General features: G+C 34.2%; 1 protein-coding gene across 1 annotated transcript; it reads left to right on the top strand.

Annotated features, from left to right (window-relative positions):
• Window positions 1–9,575: 9,575 nt before the first annotated feature.
• LOC125663067 (eppin-like) lies at window positions 9,576–17,168 on the top strand. Its single transcript, XM_056147368.1, has 5 exons — window positions 9,576–9,790; window positions 10,918–11,065; window positions 12,975–13,076; window positions 15,857–16,027; window positions 17,076–17,168. Exons 1-5 carry the CDS (start codon window positions 9,725–9,727, stop codon window positions 17,078–17,080), a joined length of 492 nt encoding a protein of 163 aa, XP_056003343.1. The 5' UTR covers window positions 9,576–9,724; the 3' UTR covers window positions 17,081–17,168.
• The last annotated feature ends 236 nt before the right edge of the window (window positions 17,169–17,404 follow it).

Below are 17,404 nucleotides of genomic sequence, written 5' to 3'. Positions count from 1 at the left end.
TACTATGCTGGAGGAAAAAGGAATTCAAGTGATGTTCGTCTCCGCTGCGTGTACGTACAACCTGCAGCCTCTTGATATTAAGATTAACGGACGGTTTAAAACGCGTTTAAATCCGAATTCCAGACATACCATGCAAACGAAATCAAAACTTCTCTAGAAAAAGGGGTCAACATTGAGGATGTTGAAATCGACTTGCCGTTGTCGAAAATCAAACCGACCCACGCTAAATGGCTTTGTGAGAGTCATTGATATACTGGGTCAAGACAAGGAACTAATAACAAGGGCTTTTGAAAAAGCCGGTATATTATGACAATGTGGAAATTGAATGCGACTTGCAGTGCAAAAGCAGTTAAGAGTATATATGTACATGTATACTAAAATGGCATATTGTGTGTATGCATTCAAATGTTAAATGATATACCTATTCGATATTTTTCCCAGCTGATCATAGTATCCAGTTCACAAAAATAAAACCAAGTTAGCTCTCTGTATTTTTAATTATAGCCACATTCAAATATATTTACTTTATTATTCACTATGGGTTTAATTTCGCGGAGAAAAGATAAATCGTTAACATAGTGAAATTAAAACCATCGGGATTATTTTTTCAATCTACAGTATATATATATATATATAGAGAGAGAGAGAGAGAGAGAGAGAGAGAGAGAGAGAGAGAGGCAGAAAGAGAGACAGAGATAGAGACAGAAAGAGAGACAGAGAAGTAGGTATATTCTATTTATATTTACTGTTAACGGAATACATAACAACAGATATTTGGGACCAAGATATGTACCCTCCTTGATATGTCTTATGCCACATATATTAACGACAATGTTTGATGTTCGCTTTTAGCTCTATGTCACCTTCTGTATCCGGTAGACAATACCCTATTTTGATGTGTAACTTTTAACATTGTTGATTATTAACGATATTGGAAAGTTCTGTCGGAAATCACATCAAAGGGGTAAATGGGTAAATGAAATGTTAGAACTGTTATTTACTGATCCTCTGTTCTAATGTTCGATAAGATCTTAGTTGTCGTCAATGGACAAAAGAAGAGACAAACTGTGATCAATCTCATAAATCCAGAAAGGATGCAAGATTATGTGAAGGGAAAAACGCGACTCTGGACATACCAGAGGTTGCGATCACGTGCCTATCAAATCTAAACAGTCCTGTTGACCGGTCACACCCACCATTGCCCTTCTATCTTGATTAGTGAAATGAAGCAATGAAAAGATGAAGTGAACAGACATTGATCAATCCCATACATCCTATAAGTAATACAATACTAAGACTTGGCCGAATGCGTAGCCCTGAATATACCAGAGGTGGGATCAGATCCCTGGGAAGAGTACGCATTCCCTGTCCATGGTCACATCAGCCGTGTAAACTGAGTAGTTCGTAGTCAAAATCAGTGTAAAGAACAGCCTAACAATAGGTATGAAATACAACAGACATAATTTGACCCTTAATGTAATCTGTAGTCAAAACTAGTATGTAATAAATGGACTACCAATAACGCAATGAATCAGTACATTGGTTTTATTTATGTGGTGAGTGCTTCTTTAACCACTGCTATCCGTACACTCAGGAATTTCAGTGTGCGCATTCAAACGCATTCTGGGGTAAGTGCACGTGACTATTGTTGAATCACTCATGAATAAGAATTCGGACATTTTAAGAGCTATTTTAAGATTTTTTTTTATCAATGAAAGGTGAAGATAACGAATAGTGATCAATTTCATGAACCCTAAACATATCATGACATAAAAATCATTATGATGTGCTTAATGTAGATTATTGGTGGCTGTGACTTGTGATCTAGTGAAATATGACCGGTATATCATAATTTGGATTAACAACGGACAACATTGAGAATAAATGTGTCAATTTAAACGAAAACATTAAATCACTACATTTTGATTACATTTTAGTGAAATTCATGACAGTTTAGAAAGCAATTGCGATCTTGAATTGACACGTTGAAGGGTGTGTAGTCAAGGTAAGAGCGATAACTCTGGGTGGAGGTTTGGTGCGACAACTCGGCAAGATCGTCATCACTTTTTTTTTCATGGAGACTTTGCATACGAACCTATTTCTTTGCATAAGGTATATGTAAAATTTATACAGTACCAATTTTGATGCACCAGATGCACATTTCGACAAATTATGTCTCTTCAGTGATGCTCAACCGAAATGTTTGAAATCCGAAATAACAATGAAATTTTAGAGCTATTATAGGCAAAAACAGGGTGCCAAAAAAGTTGAGTCAAATATATATTTTGAATCAAATCATTGATGGAGTCATAAAGCTTTATTTAGAAAGTTGCAATATTAACAAATAAAGTATGTCCCGCAGCAAATTACATTGCATGAAAAATCGTCTGATGATATTTTATTGTGAAATGAAATTTTGACAAAATATGTACTTCATCCTGTTCATAATATTTTATCCTCTAAAAGGTTACTAATCACCGACAGTTTCAGAAAATGTGGATCGGAGGAAATCCTTAACGATATGCTATACAATGAAAATTTCGTTTTGACTTTCTTTAATGTAAGAGGCGATGAAATGTCATCTTTGTATGGTTTTTCTAGTCTTTTATGTAAGTGTTTATTCTATTTCTTCATTGTCACCTCCTTTGCATATTACATGTAAATAAAGTAATTACATGTATATATGGACTGCTGAAAAATGTTTTCCGGTGAACAAATATGAATGCAAATATGGCCAGTTTACCGTTGTCCCCATCCCCTGTCTGATTCTTTCGTATATTTGCCACCTGTGTTTTAACTGATGAACAACAAGCATAATGTACACATTAATCAAACGCACGTATAATTCTAAATTGCATTATTGACATCAAGACATGCAATGCATTTTGTATTCTTTAAGGGATTTATGAGATCACTGCTCGTTATCTTCACTTTCCATTTATTAAATACAATTATAAATAATTCATAACATTTAACCAACAACAAAAAAATGTAAGCGATCACCAACGAGAACACTGCGTCAAGAAATGAATTTTGAGGAAGTATTATAATTCAAAAGAAGTGGAAAGTGACGATCCCTTCATAGGTTTAAGAACAAACTGCTTTTGCATTAAGGAAAACATCTCTGCATTACAAATAGGATTGCTCTCTAAAACAGAACCATGTAAAATATTATATATTCAATAGCGGCGGGTCAACTCTCCGTGGTTGTCATGTTAGCGTAGGTTATACTCCATTTATTTCACCGTACAAAAAAGGGAGGAAACTACCTTGCCTTTAAAACTATTTTGCATCATGTGCTTCGGTATGACCTCAGTGGTAGTGTTTTTAGTACCAGGGTGGAAACAAATGGTCATGGTGAATAAATGTGTTGATAATTGAACATTTTGTACATCTTTATAACTACCTTTCCAATCCTTTTAAATTTTGGTATGAAGCATATTTCGGACAAGGGTGAGAAAAGTTGCAAATGGCAGGCTCCTTCTACCCCAGCCTTAAAGACGGGACATAAACTGACAAAAACCCACCCATTTTTCCATAAACTTTCTCTAAGCTCGCACAACTGTAAGCAAAATAAAAGGCAGTCGTGTAGAGTAGGAAGGCCTCTACCGAAATTGTAAATACCATGATCTCTAGCGTAGAGGAACTACAGATTTAGTTCCAAGGTAAGACCAATATTTCGTGTCTAACATTCTATAAACTTCTATTTTATTTTCATATATATATTATATGCAATTACATATACAATTAAAGTACTGATAGTACTGAAAGACGGTGGCGTGGGTTGTGGAAAGCTTAACTCAGGTGAACTTAAAACAGTACAGAGAAAGTAATAGCCTGAATGAAGAATCATGAATTGTACTTCATGCAGTAGTAATAATTCAATAATGGTAAAATAGAGTATAAAAGTCCATAGATAGTTTATTAAATCCAAAAGAAGCATGTACATGTGAATTAAAAATGCAATTTCTAAAACTGAATTAAGATCATGCCTTTTATATGAGCTATTTTTTTTTCTCGAGAGAGAATAGAGGAACATGAAATTCATATCCATGCACTGTTTTCCTCTTGAGTTTAGAGGGAATACTTCAGAACTTTGAGAATGATCGCCTTGTAAAATGGAGAACGACATTAGAGTCTCTGGCCTTTCCATTTCGAAATATCCATATGATTCTAGCACGCTGTGGCACTGTAAACTTAGATATAAAACTCAGCGGAAACATTTTATTTTCCTTATTACAGATCCAGGTAATAAACGTTTTTGTTGCATGATATAATTACCTGATAAGTAGGATTTTATTGTGTACCGGTATTTATGGAATGGACAAACGAATATCATATTGTTTTTCCCTATAATAGCTCTAAAACTTCATTGTTATTTCAGATTTCAAACATTTCGGTTGAGCATCACTGAAGAGACATTATTTGTCAAAATGCGCATCTGGTGCATCAAAATTCGTACCGTATAAGTTTTACATCCATCTATTGTTTTTCAAAACAGTCATTTACCAGGTGTTCAAAATATTCTTACGTGGGTTTTTAATCCTTGGATTGTTCTCGAGCTTCAGATTGTTCTCGCGCTCTGTCATGTTATTCCAAAATTAATCATAATTAGATTCTTGAAGTTCTCAAACGATATCTCAAAATACCTCATATAAATCTAATTGAGTCTGAAAATCACTTTCTTCTAGTCTGCCCGTTTTATAAAGAACAAAGAAAAACTCTATATAATGAAATTGGACTTAATGTGCATTTAAATCAAATTGATGACTCTGTGTTTACTAATATTGTTTGTAATTTCCCAAGACAAACTGCATAATTTATAATTCGTATAAAATCAGACAAAAATACTTAAGGAAAGCCACATAATTCAATTATCTATGATAGTAATATACATCCGAATGACTCTACATGCGCAGACATCGTTGAAGAATATGTTAATTGCTTAAAGTGACATATAGGTCAGTTGGATCGGGTGTAAAATTATATTAACAAGTATCTTACTGAAATACAAAAGTTGTATTACACATGTCACTATAATAAAAGATTTACTTATTTACATATACGTAGTTGAAAGTTCTCAAATTCTGATTTATGTGATACAATAAAACAAATTCTCGTATATTCTAATTGCTGAAGTATTAGAATTCTCAATCGTAATATCTTACACTTTGAAAAAATCATTTATGGAATTTACGAGTTTTCAGAAGATATCTTGATTCAGCTAGAGTGTCATAGTCGTGTTTGTTCCTATATATATTTTAACTTGTCTCAAATATACATGTAATGTCAACTTATCAATCATATGACATTTCAGTCATGTAATCTCAATAGATTTATCAAACTCTCAAAAGTTCTCATTTGTTCAAATAATTTCCTTTTAGTTAAATCATTGAAATATTTCTCATGTTCATAGATTTGCAAATACATGATGTTCATAAAATATATTGTCTAAAGTATAGTGTTCAAGTTCTCAAAATATTTTGATTAAGTCAAAGCATACTGTAATTCAGTGGACCATGTTCCGGACTTTCTGTAAATCTTTATTCTATTTTCTTGTATATACATGTATAATCTTGAATTTTAAATCCTTAATCATTCTTATCTTTAAATAGTTCACAGACATGTGAACTTAAAATTAAATTACCAAGTTTTCAAACAATATCTGGAAATTTTTCATGTGTTTAAAGTATTTTCATATGACGCAATAATTGTCTGAAATCTTGGAATTTTCAATCATGATTTCTCAACTAATAGAATGTTGGAGTTTTCAAAAAACTATCTAAAATAGACTCGATCAGAAGAGATCCGTGTTAGAATATGTTCTCAGTACCCCTTACCTGTGCAACATTCCCGTCTAGCTAAAACCAGTCACCCGTACAGATTTCGGGTTTTAGGCTAAGTGGGAAGACACTAAATGGGGCAGTCCTTCGGATGATACCGCAAAAGGTGCGTCCCGGTGTCACAGCAAGTGTGGCATGATAAAGTAAAGACCATGAGCGCCGAGCCCTTCACCGGCAATGGTGACGTCTCTATATGAGTGAAGCAATCCCGAGTGGGACATAAAGGATGTATGCTACACCAGAGAAATTTGATATGGATGAAATGTGGAAGTACAACAATATTTTGAAAGTGAAAACTTTCAAATTTACTTGATTCTGTCAAAAAATACAGTTTTAATTATAACAAATCTAAAACAAAATATAAAAAAAAACCTGCTGGATTCGAACCCGGGATCTACATTTTAGCAGTCGACGTAAGAACCTACTTAGGTACTCAGCTGGGTGATGATTTGTGAAGCGAATAGATAAATATTGCTGATATCTATATTTTCATCTATGTTTTAAAAGGACGTCAGCCATTATGACGACGTAGAATACCTCCTTAAACAATATTCAACCAACAGAGTATAGGAAGGATGTAAAACTTAAAACGAATATGAAAAATTAGCTAGAAACATTTCAACTAATTGCAGCAAATTAGATAATGGTTGAACTGTACAAGCATCATGAAAATCTCTTTATTTGGAAACAGGTTGAGATCAGCTTACAATTCGGCAAAAAAAAACAGCATCAATAAAAACAATGTATAAAGTGGACCAGAATTTGACTCCAAACTACCATAAAGATATATTTCCTGCTGAAATTACAACACAAGAAACACTCTAAATTACATTTACCTAAATGTAAAGCTATTATAAAAATTCTTATGTATCAACTGTTTCAAATGATCATAACAAGACTTTGATACAATTTAAGGTAGTTCATTATACTAAATTTTTATTTAATGACCCGTTTTAAAACACCTCTTATGAAGTATGGTTTCACCTGCGAAAGAATGATACAAGCTCTCAATTATATGATTTTTTTGTGATTTTCCCCGGAATGATGAAAAAAGTGTTGGTTTGCAAATAAGAGATTTTTGAGTCAAATTTCGCTGTAATTTGGTTCATGGTATGAATATCTAATAGCAAGCGAAGGTCGCGTCGCAAAGCGACGCGACGAGCTCGCTCCAATGATTACACAATTGAGTCACGTGGTTTGCTCTTCATCAGCTGAAAAATGATGGGGATTACAAATAATGCCTCCGGAAAAATGTCGCCGTCACTGCGGTATACTTCATTGACAATCCCGTAATTAAAATAATTAGATTGTTTAGAAAATACAATTAACGTTTTCAAATTCCAGACAAGCTTTCTCATAGCTTCAAACGTTTTGTTTTTGCTTGGTTTGAAAGAAGAAAAAACATTGCAGCTAATATGACGTCACAATTTTTAACTGTTTACACCAAGCGCGTTATATTTCCCGCGTTAAATGAAGAGGCGAATAAAAGTAGTGTTGCAAGATGTTAATGGGCTTCGCTCGTCTCAACAGTCACACCGTACAACATATTAAAAGACGTATAAAAGATTCAGATATAAATGTTCTAATTTTTTTAAAGAAAAATATTTGTGAAAATTGAAAACGTTATTTGCTAATATTTTTTAAATCTACGGATTAAATCTTCAAAAAACGTGTCAGTTAGAAAAGAGATATATCGCAGAAATATATTAATAAAAAAAATTTGAAACGAAATAACCACACTTTAGATATAATCACTATATTCAAACTGGAGAAAAAAGTACCGATCCCGATCAAAATTGATAGTAATTACTAAAATAATCATATTGTTGCTAATTGTATGCACTGTTTATCAAAAAATTAGTTTCCTTTATAAAGTCATTTAATTTGTAAACCATTTTACATCAAAGGAATGTGGTTTTCTGATTGCAATGCTCTCTATGACTACCTTTTTATAATTCCGATCGGGCTTGGTTCAAATTAGAAAAATCTTAATATTTCTTAATTTTGACCATTTCATTTCAAATTTTAAAAATATATTTCATGGGGTAAACTTTTTACGTCAATTATATATCTATCTAAACTCAATGCTTGAGTTCGTTACTCATTGAATGTTGTCATATGATACCTGACGGACCTATTTTAAGCTTACATTCAGAAGATCTAAATAGCTCCATTCCTTACGCCCTTGTTGATGTTCATAAGTTTATTAATTATGATATTGACTAATCAGGCTATTCTATTATTCCCCCGCTGGGTTCCAACAACGCTGCACATTTTATCAAAAAATGAACTGGTGTGCGGATTCTCCGGTAGGGAAATTGCGGCATCACATAAGAAATACCACTTCAAATAATACTTAAAGGTTACAAGATGATACGTTCATTTCTACTTTCACAATCTACAGTTCGTGACTGCGGACAGTGATTGGATATATAAAAATCGCGAACGCCATGTAAATAGTGTCATTTTTATATGAGTAGGTAGAGTGGGAAATACCCTTCTTAAATTCTGGAACAAACGTTGAGAGGCGGAAGTGATTATTGACTGCTGCAATCGTTTTGTCACTATAAAATCCTGGATATATCAAAGGTGGAACCAGGTACCTAGGAGGAGTAAGAATCCCCTGTCGACCGGCCACACCCCTCATGAGCCATATATCTTGATCATGTACACGGAGTAATCCGTAGTCATAAATCAAAGTCAAAATCATATACAGCGCATTATTCAGTTTACATTGCTGCTTCTGACGCCGCACCCAACCTAAATGTTTTAACATAGGTAGGAGTTAGTGACCTGCCATTGGAAATAAACGTCCTGTGCGTTACTAATATGATCAACTTTAATATGGAGGTCACATGCCACGGTAGGCTTTAGTATGGGAACGCACCATCACTGTTGAGACCTTATTCGCCATACATAGGTAAAGCGTCTTGGTGATTCATCTAGAACTGGGTGCGTGTCTATGATTTCTTCATAACATCTCACATAAAAGACAAAGTAACAAAAAGTAAATAAAACATAACATTGCTATACTATAAACATCACTGCAAAGGAAACTTAAACATAACTAAATAAATCGAGTTTATCCACAGCGAAAAGAGAAACAAGCCATGACGCTTGGTCAAAATATGGCATATCACGGAAAGCTAGTAAAACCTCTGCATGACTGAAAAATCATCGAATGAAAGGCGAAGATATAACGACCAGTGATCAATCTCATAACTCCTATAAGCAATACAAAAAAGATAATTGTGCAAACACGGACTCCTGGATACACCAGGAATCAGGTACCTACAAGGAGTAAGCATCCCTTGTAACGTGACACATCAAAGAAGGAAACAAACAGATTTTTTCTATAAAAAAAACACACAAAAGAACGACAATTTGTGGTACACTAAAAATAAAAATCTTAAAAGCAGGGATTGTTTTGACCCAAAGAAAATTTGGCCATCAAACACAAGGTAGATGAAATAAATCAAATTATGTTTTATATGCTGGTACCGGTATATTATCAACACTAGAATGCATCATGGTCATCAATTTCGCATTATTATCATGTTTAACACATGTCAAGTTGAAACTTCCTGCACCACGAATGTAACCTTTAATGACATAATTGCGAATATATTCCCTTGTTTATTTATTATCTATTATCTATCAAATGAATATAACTCAAACTTATATTTATTGAATAATCAAGATTAATTTTTTTTTCTCGAATTATCCGTTTGGAAAGGGTAATGTACATCGTTTTAAATGTACTTCTTGTAACGATTCACCGCGGGTCTTGTTTAAACTATTAGAATTTTAATGTCGAAATTAGTGGATACAATTTGCATGAATTATTGGTATAATAGCGAAGGAATCGTTTACATTAATTAATGATTCGGCGCACATCGAGGCAGTTAGGGAATATCTTAATCATGCAGCTCCCGATCCTGATCAGTGTAAGTAGTTTGTTTTATATATTACTTAATTTCCATTGATTTTCAGTTCTCAATCGCTGAATAATACCATTTCCTAATATTTTAACTTCAATTGTTTTTATCTTGATTGCTCCGGAGTTATTTGATATTGAAAAATCTTTATCGTCTTTCATAATGTTGACTGCTTTAGACAGAAAATTCCTCCAAACTAGTTGTGTTTAATTGACCCATTTTTTCATATTCAACGAAAGCTATAACACAGTTTGTTCTCGAACGCATTCTAAATTTCTAAATTCTCAACTGATTCTACCTTTCGGCACAAAATGAGAAATTTCATCTTCGGACCCACCACCCCCCTTTTTAAACAAAAACCTTGCAATGAAGTGAACATACAACTGTACGTTCCATGTTTGATAAAGATCTATGAATATCACATGATTTTACTCAAATTTGCTACAAACTATGAAACAGAGATTGAGATTTGATACGCAAGTTTCGATTATGGATGTTTTCAATGTCGGAGATGCGTTTAGTTCAAGTTTTGGAATGCTTGATGCAAGGTGAAGATAACGCACAGTGATCAATCTCATAATTCCTATAAGCAATACAAAATAGATAGTTGGGCAAACACGGTTTTTGATATGTTTTATTATAAAGAAAACATTAAAAATTGCAGGAGTTATTTTCAATGCCATAGAAATAAATGCAACGTTTCATTGTAAAGAAACCATTTCAAAGAATGGGTGCCACTTATTGTGATTTTCTTTTTCTTTTTTTTCATTCCCTAAATATTACCAACGCTGTTGCGTTAGCCTAGAGGTTAGTCCTCCAGTTTAGCAATTGTATTGTCAAGGTTTGATTCGATATCTCGACAAGGCGTCAAATACAGGATGCTTAATGAATGTTTCTTCGTCAAGTCCACAGCATTACAAAAATCATGGATCGGATCTTTCGTCTACGGCCATAGACATGGCGGTCCATGGATTAATGCTTTTTAGACAGCAGCAAAGAGTATCACACCGAACTAGTAAAATACTCAAAACACACACTACGCACTTATTAACCGCTGGAAATATTCACTAGCGAAAATAAAGTGTCCCATTCACTTTCTTTTTCTTTTTATGATATATGCTTCCTTAACATTGCAGGTACTTACAGTAGCCTTTGCCGGATCGTACGGTCCAGGCATACTTCCGGTAAAACCAGGACAATGCCCGTCTGATGAGGGAAGGGCTTTCCCGTGTGTTTGTCTTCCCGGCCCGAGTGAATGTTCCAATGACTATGATTGCGCTTACGGTCAGTTGATAGTTTGATTTCTTCAATCAGTTTAAAATTAATATCTGTCTATATACCGAGGAACGCACAAGAGCGCAACTAATAGTAGTAATGAAATTTTGTCATTTCTCAAATTATTCTTTATTTTTTAATTACAAAACTTATTTGTCACGGAAAGCATTATGACTTAATTAATGTGGAATGTTATCCTAAAATCATAACTTAAACCAGTTATAATGACAATGAAATACAACAAACAATTTCAAATGCAAAGTATGCCATTGGCTATGATTTGAAGTTTAGTTACATGGATGTTATAGCCTCCAAAACACATTCTGAATTCAAACTCAGTTATTGTCAATCAATCTAACCTTTGTAATCTAATCCTTGATTAATCTACACTTCATGTTCAATCAAAATTAAAGTTCTGATATTTCCACAGAGAGATGACAACGAAAGCTAAATTTCGCTTTATCTAAAATCCGTACAAGATTTTCTTAGTAAATGTTATTTGAAGATGTACATGAAAGGTGAAGATAACGAACAGTGAACAATTTCATAACTCCTATAAGCAATACAAAATAGAGAGTTGGGTAAACACGGACCCCTGGATATACCAGAGGTGGGATGTAATTAACAAGTATATACCGTATTCTAAAAACATTCAAACAACTTCACATTGCTTTTCAATGACATTCAAAGAAGTCGATACATTGTTTGCAATGACATTCAACGCGATATAATCCTTACAATAGCATTCACTTTGACTGATACAGACACACGGAATAGGGTGAGGGGATTTCCCTTCATCTTTTTTACTTTGACTTTGTTACTTTGTAATTCAAATAAATATTATATTGGGTAACTGGTCCCGACTATTGTTAACAGCAGTCGTGAATAAGAATACTGTGAGGGGGATGTTATGAATAAAGACTACTCATATTAAAGAAGTATGAAAGTTAATAGACAAAGAATCCAACCCCTTACCTCCTTACTTTAAGGGAATGACGTTTGGGAAAGAAATTGTTTTATAGCAATAGTCACTGTACAACCTCCAACCGAATTAAGATCTGGAAGAGTTGTTGCTTTTCAAGGTCTTTTGAGAAGCCAGCTTTTCTTCCGACAAGCCCCTACTTTCCAAAACAAAAAAGACAAGTCCCTCCCTCCAAAGAAAAAAAAACCTGACAAACCTCCCCCTTCCAAAGATAAAAAGCAACGATGGTACATGCCTGTAATACAAGAAATACTAAACTGTTCACTAAGTCGAAATCGCTTTATAATGACATATCCACGAAGTCTACATCTATATAATAGCATGCAATTTAACTATATAATGGTGGACAGTCCGATCATGGCTCAACATCTATGAAGAACACCTGCAATAGTTGTATTATCTTTATGAACATCATCATCATTACAATTGACATTTACTAATGTTCTGATAATGAAAATGTTATGCAGTGCCACAGAATGATATTTTTCGATGAAGAGACCTTTCATTTTTACACAAATTAATTGCGAAATAACTTTTAATAGCAATCATGTCTAGATTTTCTGCTTCCTTGGGGATGTGTACGATAGGTAAACAATTGAAATATAGCTTAATTATTACGGAACTATTTTTTTTGCATTTATATAGCGCTTTATCTAATTAAGATAATTGCCCTAAAGCGCTTTACGAGTAAAACAATAAAAACAAACTAAAACAAAGAACAATAAATACATAGAAAAAGGCATAATATAAAGTAAAACCGAGATGTTTTTAAGTTAATTTGGTTTTTTTTTTAAATAACTGTATACATAAATACCCAATTACAGATTAAATGAAGGTTTAGAAATGTATGTTTAAGCTTGTTTTTAAAACCAGCTAATGAATCATCTCACACAAATGTGTTGGAACCTTTCCTTAATCTGTGTTGATTTGTTTTAGGTTTGAAATGTTGTCCATATGGATGTTCCTGTCTATCATACTGTGTTCGTCCAGTGTTTGGACCAGGGCCGCAACCAGGCCCTCGACCAGGGCCGCAACAAGGTATCTAAAATATACACTAACAACCCATTAGTCAACCTCAACCAGGTAATTATAATATAGATTATCGAACCATTAGTCAACCTCAACCACGTAAATATAATATAGACTATCGAAGCACTAGTCAACCTCAGTCAAGTAATTATAATATAGACTATCGAACCACTAGTCAACCTCAACCAGGTAATTTTAATATAGACTATCGAACCATTAGTCAACCTCATCCACGTAATTATAATATAGACTATCGAACCACTAGTCAACCTCAGTCAAGTAATTATGATATAGACTATCGAACCATTAGTCAACCTCAACCAGGTAATTTTAATATAGATTATCGAACCATTAGTCACCTTCAACCAAGTAATTATAATATAGACAATCGAACCATAAGTCAACCTCAACTAGGTATCAATGATCAAGACAAACCAATCATTTATCAACCATAAGTCTCGATGGGTGAAAATATAGGCCCGTAAAAATTCCCTGTATATTTCAGTATATGTTTCTCCATTTTTAGATGCTATATAGTCCAACTGTCAATATTCTGTCTACAGTATACTCCGAAGACATTGAAATTTAGGAGACCGACCTGAATTGCTCATAAAATCCAAATTCTATATAACTGATGTTGAATTATAAAGAAGATATTACTGGTTGTATTCTCTTAATTAAAGAGAGTTCAATATAAGCTACATCAGTATAAGTGGAGTAAACAGTATCTATAGTAATGCGTTTCTCAAAGGCTTTCTGGTATATAACTCGAATGACAATATTATATCTATCTATAGTAAATTGTTTTACATAGTTTGATGATGATTTCACTCAAATGATAATGTTCTATTCATATCGATGTTTTACAATGTTAAGTATGATATAGCCCCAATGATAATTGACCCACCTACTTTTAGTCACATGTTTCTAGAATGGGCGGACCTATAACCCTGGTGAGAGTTTTCCTGCTGCAGTTCTAGAAAAGAAGGTTTTTGAAAATTGGTCAATTTGGGGCATGTTTTGCCCCACCCAAAGGCCCCAGGGGTGCAGGAATCCTACAATTTACATTTTATGTGTCCCTTGTTCTAAAGATGCTTCATACTAAATTTGAAAAGAATTGGACTGATAGTTATTAAGAAGAAGTTAAATTTGTTCAATTATTAACGCAAGACCACACATCGCACAACGCACGACGACGGACGACAACGAATTGCCTTTTCAGGTCACCTGAGTTGAGTTTACTCAGGTGACCTAAAAATGCATATTGGTTTGCACCTTTCGGTATGTGGGATGGTCGATCGGTTGGTAGACCAAGTACTGTCTGTGCAATATCTTAAAAACACTTTGATAGATGTTATACTTCTTAGATAGGTTTCTCTTATAAATTAGAGGACCCCTGTTGATTTAGAGATCACAAGATGAAAGATCAAGTGTAAATCTACTGAAAATATTGTCCATTCCATATCTTGAGAGCCTTTCGCTCGACAGACACCAAACATGGTACACTGGTTTCCCTAAATCATGAATGCCCCTACTGATTTTGAGTCACAAGATCAAGGGACAAACTTTCCGTTCAATATCTTTAGAATCCTTTGCTCGACAGACATCCAACTACGTACACTGAAGTATAGAATCACTCTCAATATTGAGGCTACAATGTCAAAGTTCAAGGGTCAAACTACTCTGAACATATGATTTTTATTTTTATTTTCAAATATTTTGTGACAAACATCAAAATAGGTACACTAGTATTAATGAGTAGATGACTCTCATTAGATTTTGTTTTAAACTCACAAGGTTTTACTTTTCTTCATTTTGAATGCCACAAGGTCAAAAATTAAAAAAAACCATGCTCATTATATTTAGAACCCTTTTCCTGATTTAAAACTGAGTATTGTGGTTGCCCTTGACTAGTAGATACACGCTGTAACCTTTATTATTCAAATTATTTTCTAAATTCATATTGGATGATTTTCAACATTGCCACACAAGGGGAGGGGGGGCGGACTGTATTCGTACATTACTACGCGCAGTGTTTATTTACGCTATGTTTGCGGTCACATAAAATCTGCGAACTTGCATACCAGCGAAGTGAAAGTGTAAGCTATTTTCATGTCAGCCAAATGTAAACCGCGGACCAAACCAAAAATAATAATATGCAAAATCATAACTCCGTGGAATTTAAAACATCTACGGCGTGGTTCTAAAACTTTCCTGCTGATTTCAAAAATCGTCTAAAACCAGTCTTTTCACCATCTAGTATAAATGGGATGTATGTAAAACTTATACGGTACCAATTTTGATGTACCGGATGCTCATTTCGACAAATAATGTCTCTTCAGTGACGCTTAACCGAAATGTTTAAAATCCGAAATAACGATAAACTTTTCCTAGAGCTAGTTTAGGGGACAATAGAGTGCAAAGGGTGGAGTCAAATTCGTCTAAGGATAAGATATATGCATGAGGGAGATAATCCTTAATTTTGAAATGAATTTCTAAATTTTATCACAGCAATTAAATATACATCCGTATGTTCAAGCTAGTAACGAAGTACTTGGCTATTGGGTTGTAGAGACCCTCGGGGACTAACAGTCCACCAGCAGAGGCCTCGACCAAGGGGTCATAATGTAAAACTTATACGGTACCAATTTTGATGCTTTTCTTCTTTTCCCCTACAAACCTAGATACATAGAAAAACACAGTCAAATGTTTTAATACGATTAAAAAGAAGAAAATGTAATATCTACATGTAAATCATATCATAAACTGAAAAAGTATTTTATGAGCAGATGTATGCAGCCAGCCCCAGGTTGTTGGACCATGTGCAGCTGCATTCCGAAATTGGTGGTACAATCGGTTCACCAATCGCTGTGAAGTGTTCATTTACGGAGGTTGTCAAGGAAACGAAAATAACTTCGTAACCGAGGCAGAGTGCTTAGGACGTTGTCGACGTAACAGATGTAAGTATCATATGGCAATATAACGTAATGTTGTACAATTCGTATTGCTATTAAGGTCATTCTGATAATGTAAATTCAGAAAAATTACTCTAGATATATTTGCTTAAAATCATATCACCAAAATATGTAATATTATTTAGTAAGATACAATAAGGAATACGTCATGCCTTTGATTGGATCCCCCTTTTTAATGTAATTGAATTGTGTAAGTCACTTGACTTGCTGTTCAATTTCAATTTGTCGCAAGTACAGATTGCCAATAATTCAAACGTATTAATGAAAAGGTATAGACAGAAGAAAAAATAGAGAGTTAGGCAAATACGGATTCCTGGACACACCAGAGGTGGTATCGGGTGCCTAGGAGGAGTAAGCATCCCTTGTCGACCAGTCACATCTCTTGTTTTCCCTGTATCTTCATTAGGTAATCGGAGTCCAAGTCAGTGTGTACAGAACAGTCTAGCAATTGGTATGAAACACGCCAGACAGCATTCCACCTAATGACATGTTCTACTGGCAAACTAGACCATGGAATTTGCAAAATGCTGACTTTAAATATATTATGGTTAATCCTTCGCTATACTATCGACCATTGCCATATTCATGGCAAATCTACACAAGCAAGAATTGATTATTAAACAGCAGAGCAACGAATTGATTGTTCATCTCCGGGCAATATTTCTTGAGACCATACCTAAAATGAGTGTTTCGTATAAACCGCTATAAACTCAGACGCAATCATTGTATACTCGGGCACAGGAACGATAATTGGCGAACATAATCGAGCTGTTGTCATAGTAAATCTCAAAGTCTCAATACACAGACACAACTCGGAATCTGTTGAATTCGTCGTCATCTTTGTGACTCTACTCTCATCGATATCTGCCCATTATCTAGTTTGACTACTTTGACTTAAACACGTACACTAATATTCTAACCTCATCCTATTCATTATACCATTAACTTTCAGATAATACACAGTCTATGAATTGTGTGGTTTCTAATTTGAAATGAAAGAATATATATATTTTTTTTCAATTTTGTTTCACAGATTAAGAAAAGGCTTCCAGAACTGAAACACCGGAGAAGCATTCGACGCTGAAATATCTTAAATTATTGTCCAATAAAATATAAGTGTACAGTACAATTTCTTCGTGTTGAACCTTCACATTTTCAGTGTTTCAGAACAATATCAGCTTCCTTAACATACAAAAGGCAAAAATTACGAACAATGATCAATCTTATGAACTCTCTAAAGTACAAAATCTATGATAAGACAAATATACTCCATAAAAACACGAAATAGAAGCGGGTGCAAAAGGGAGGTAAGCATCATCTGTTGGCTGGTCAATCCCACCCTAAATTCTCTTTCTCCGTACA

Source organism: Ostrea edulis, chromosome 8 (genome assembly GCF_947568905.1).
Source record: "Ostrea edulis chromosome 8, xbOstEdul1.1, whole genome shotgun sequence".
NCBI classification, from domain to species: Eukaryota; Metazoa; Mollusca; class Bivalvia; order Ostreida; family Ostreidae; genus Ostrea; species Ostrea edulis.
This window is presented reverse-complemented; position numbering and strand designations above follow the sequence as displayed.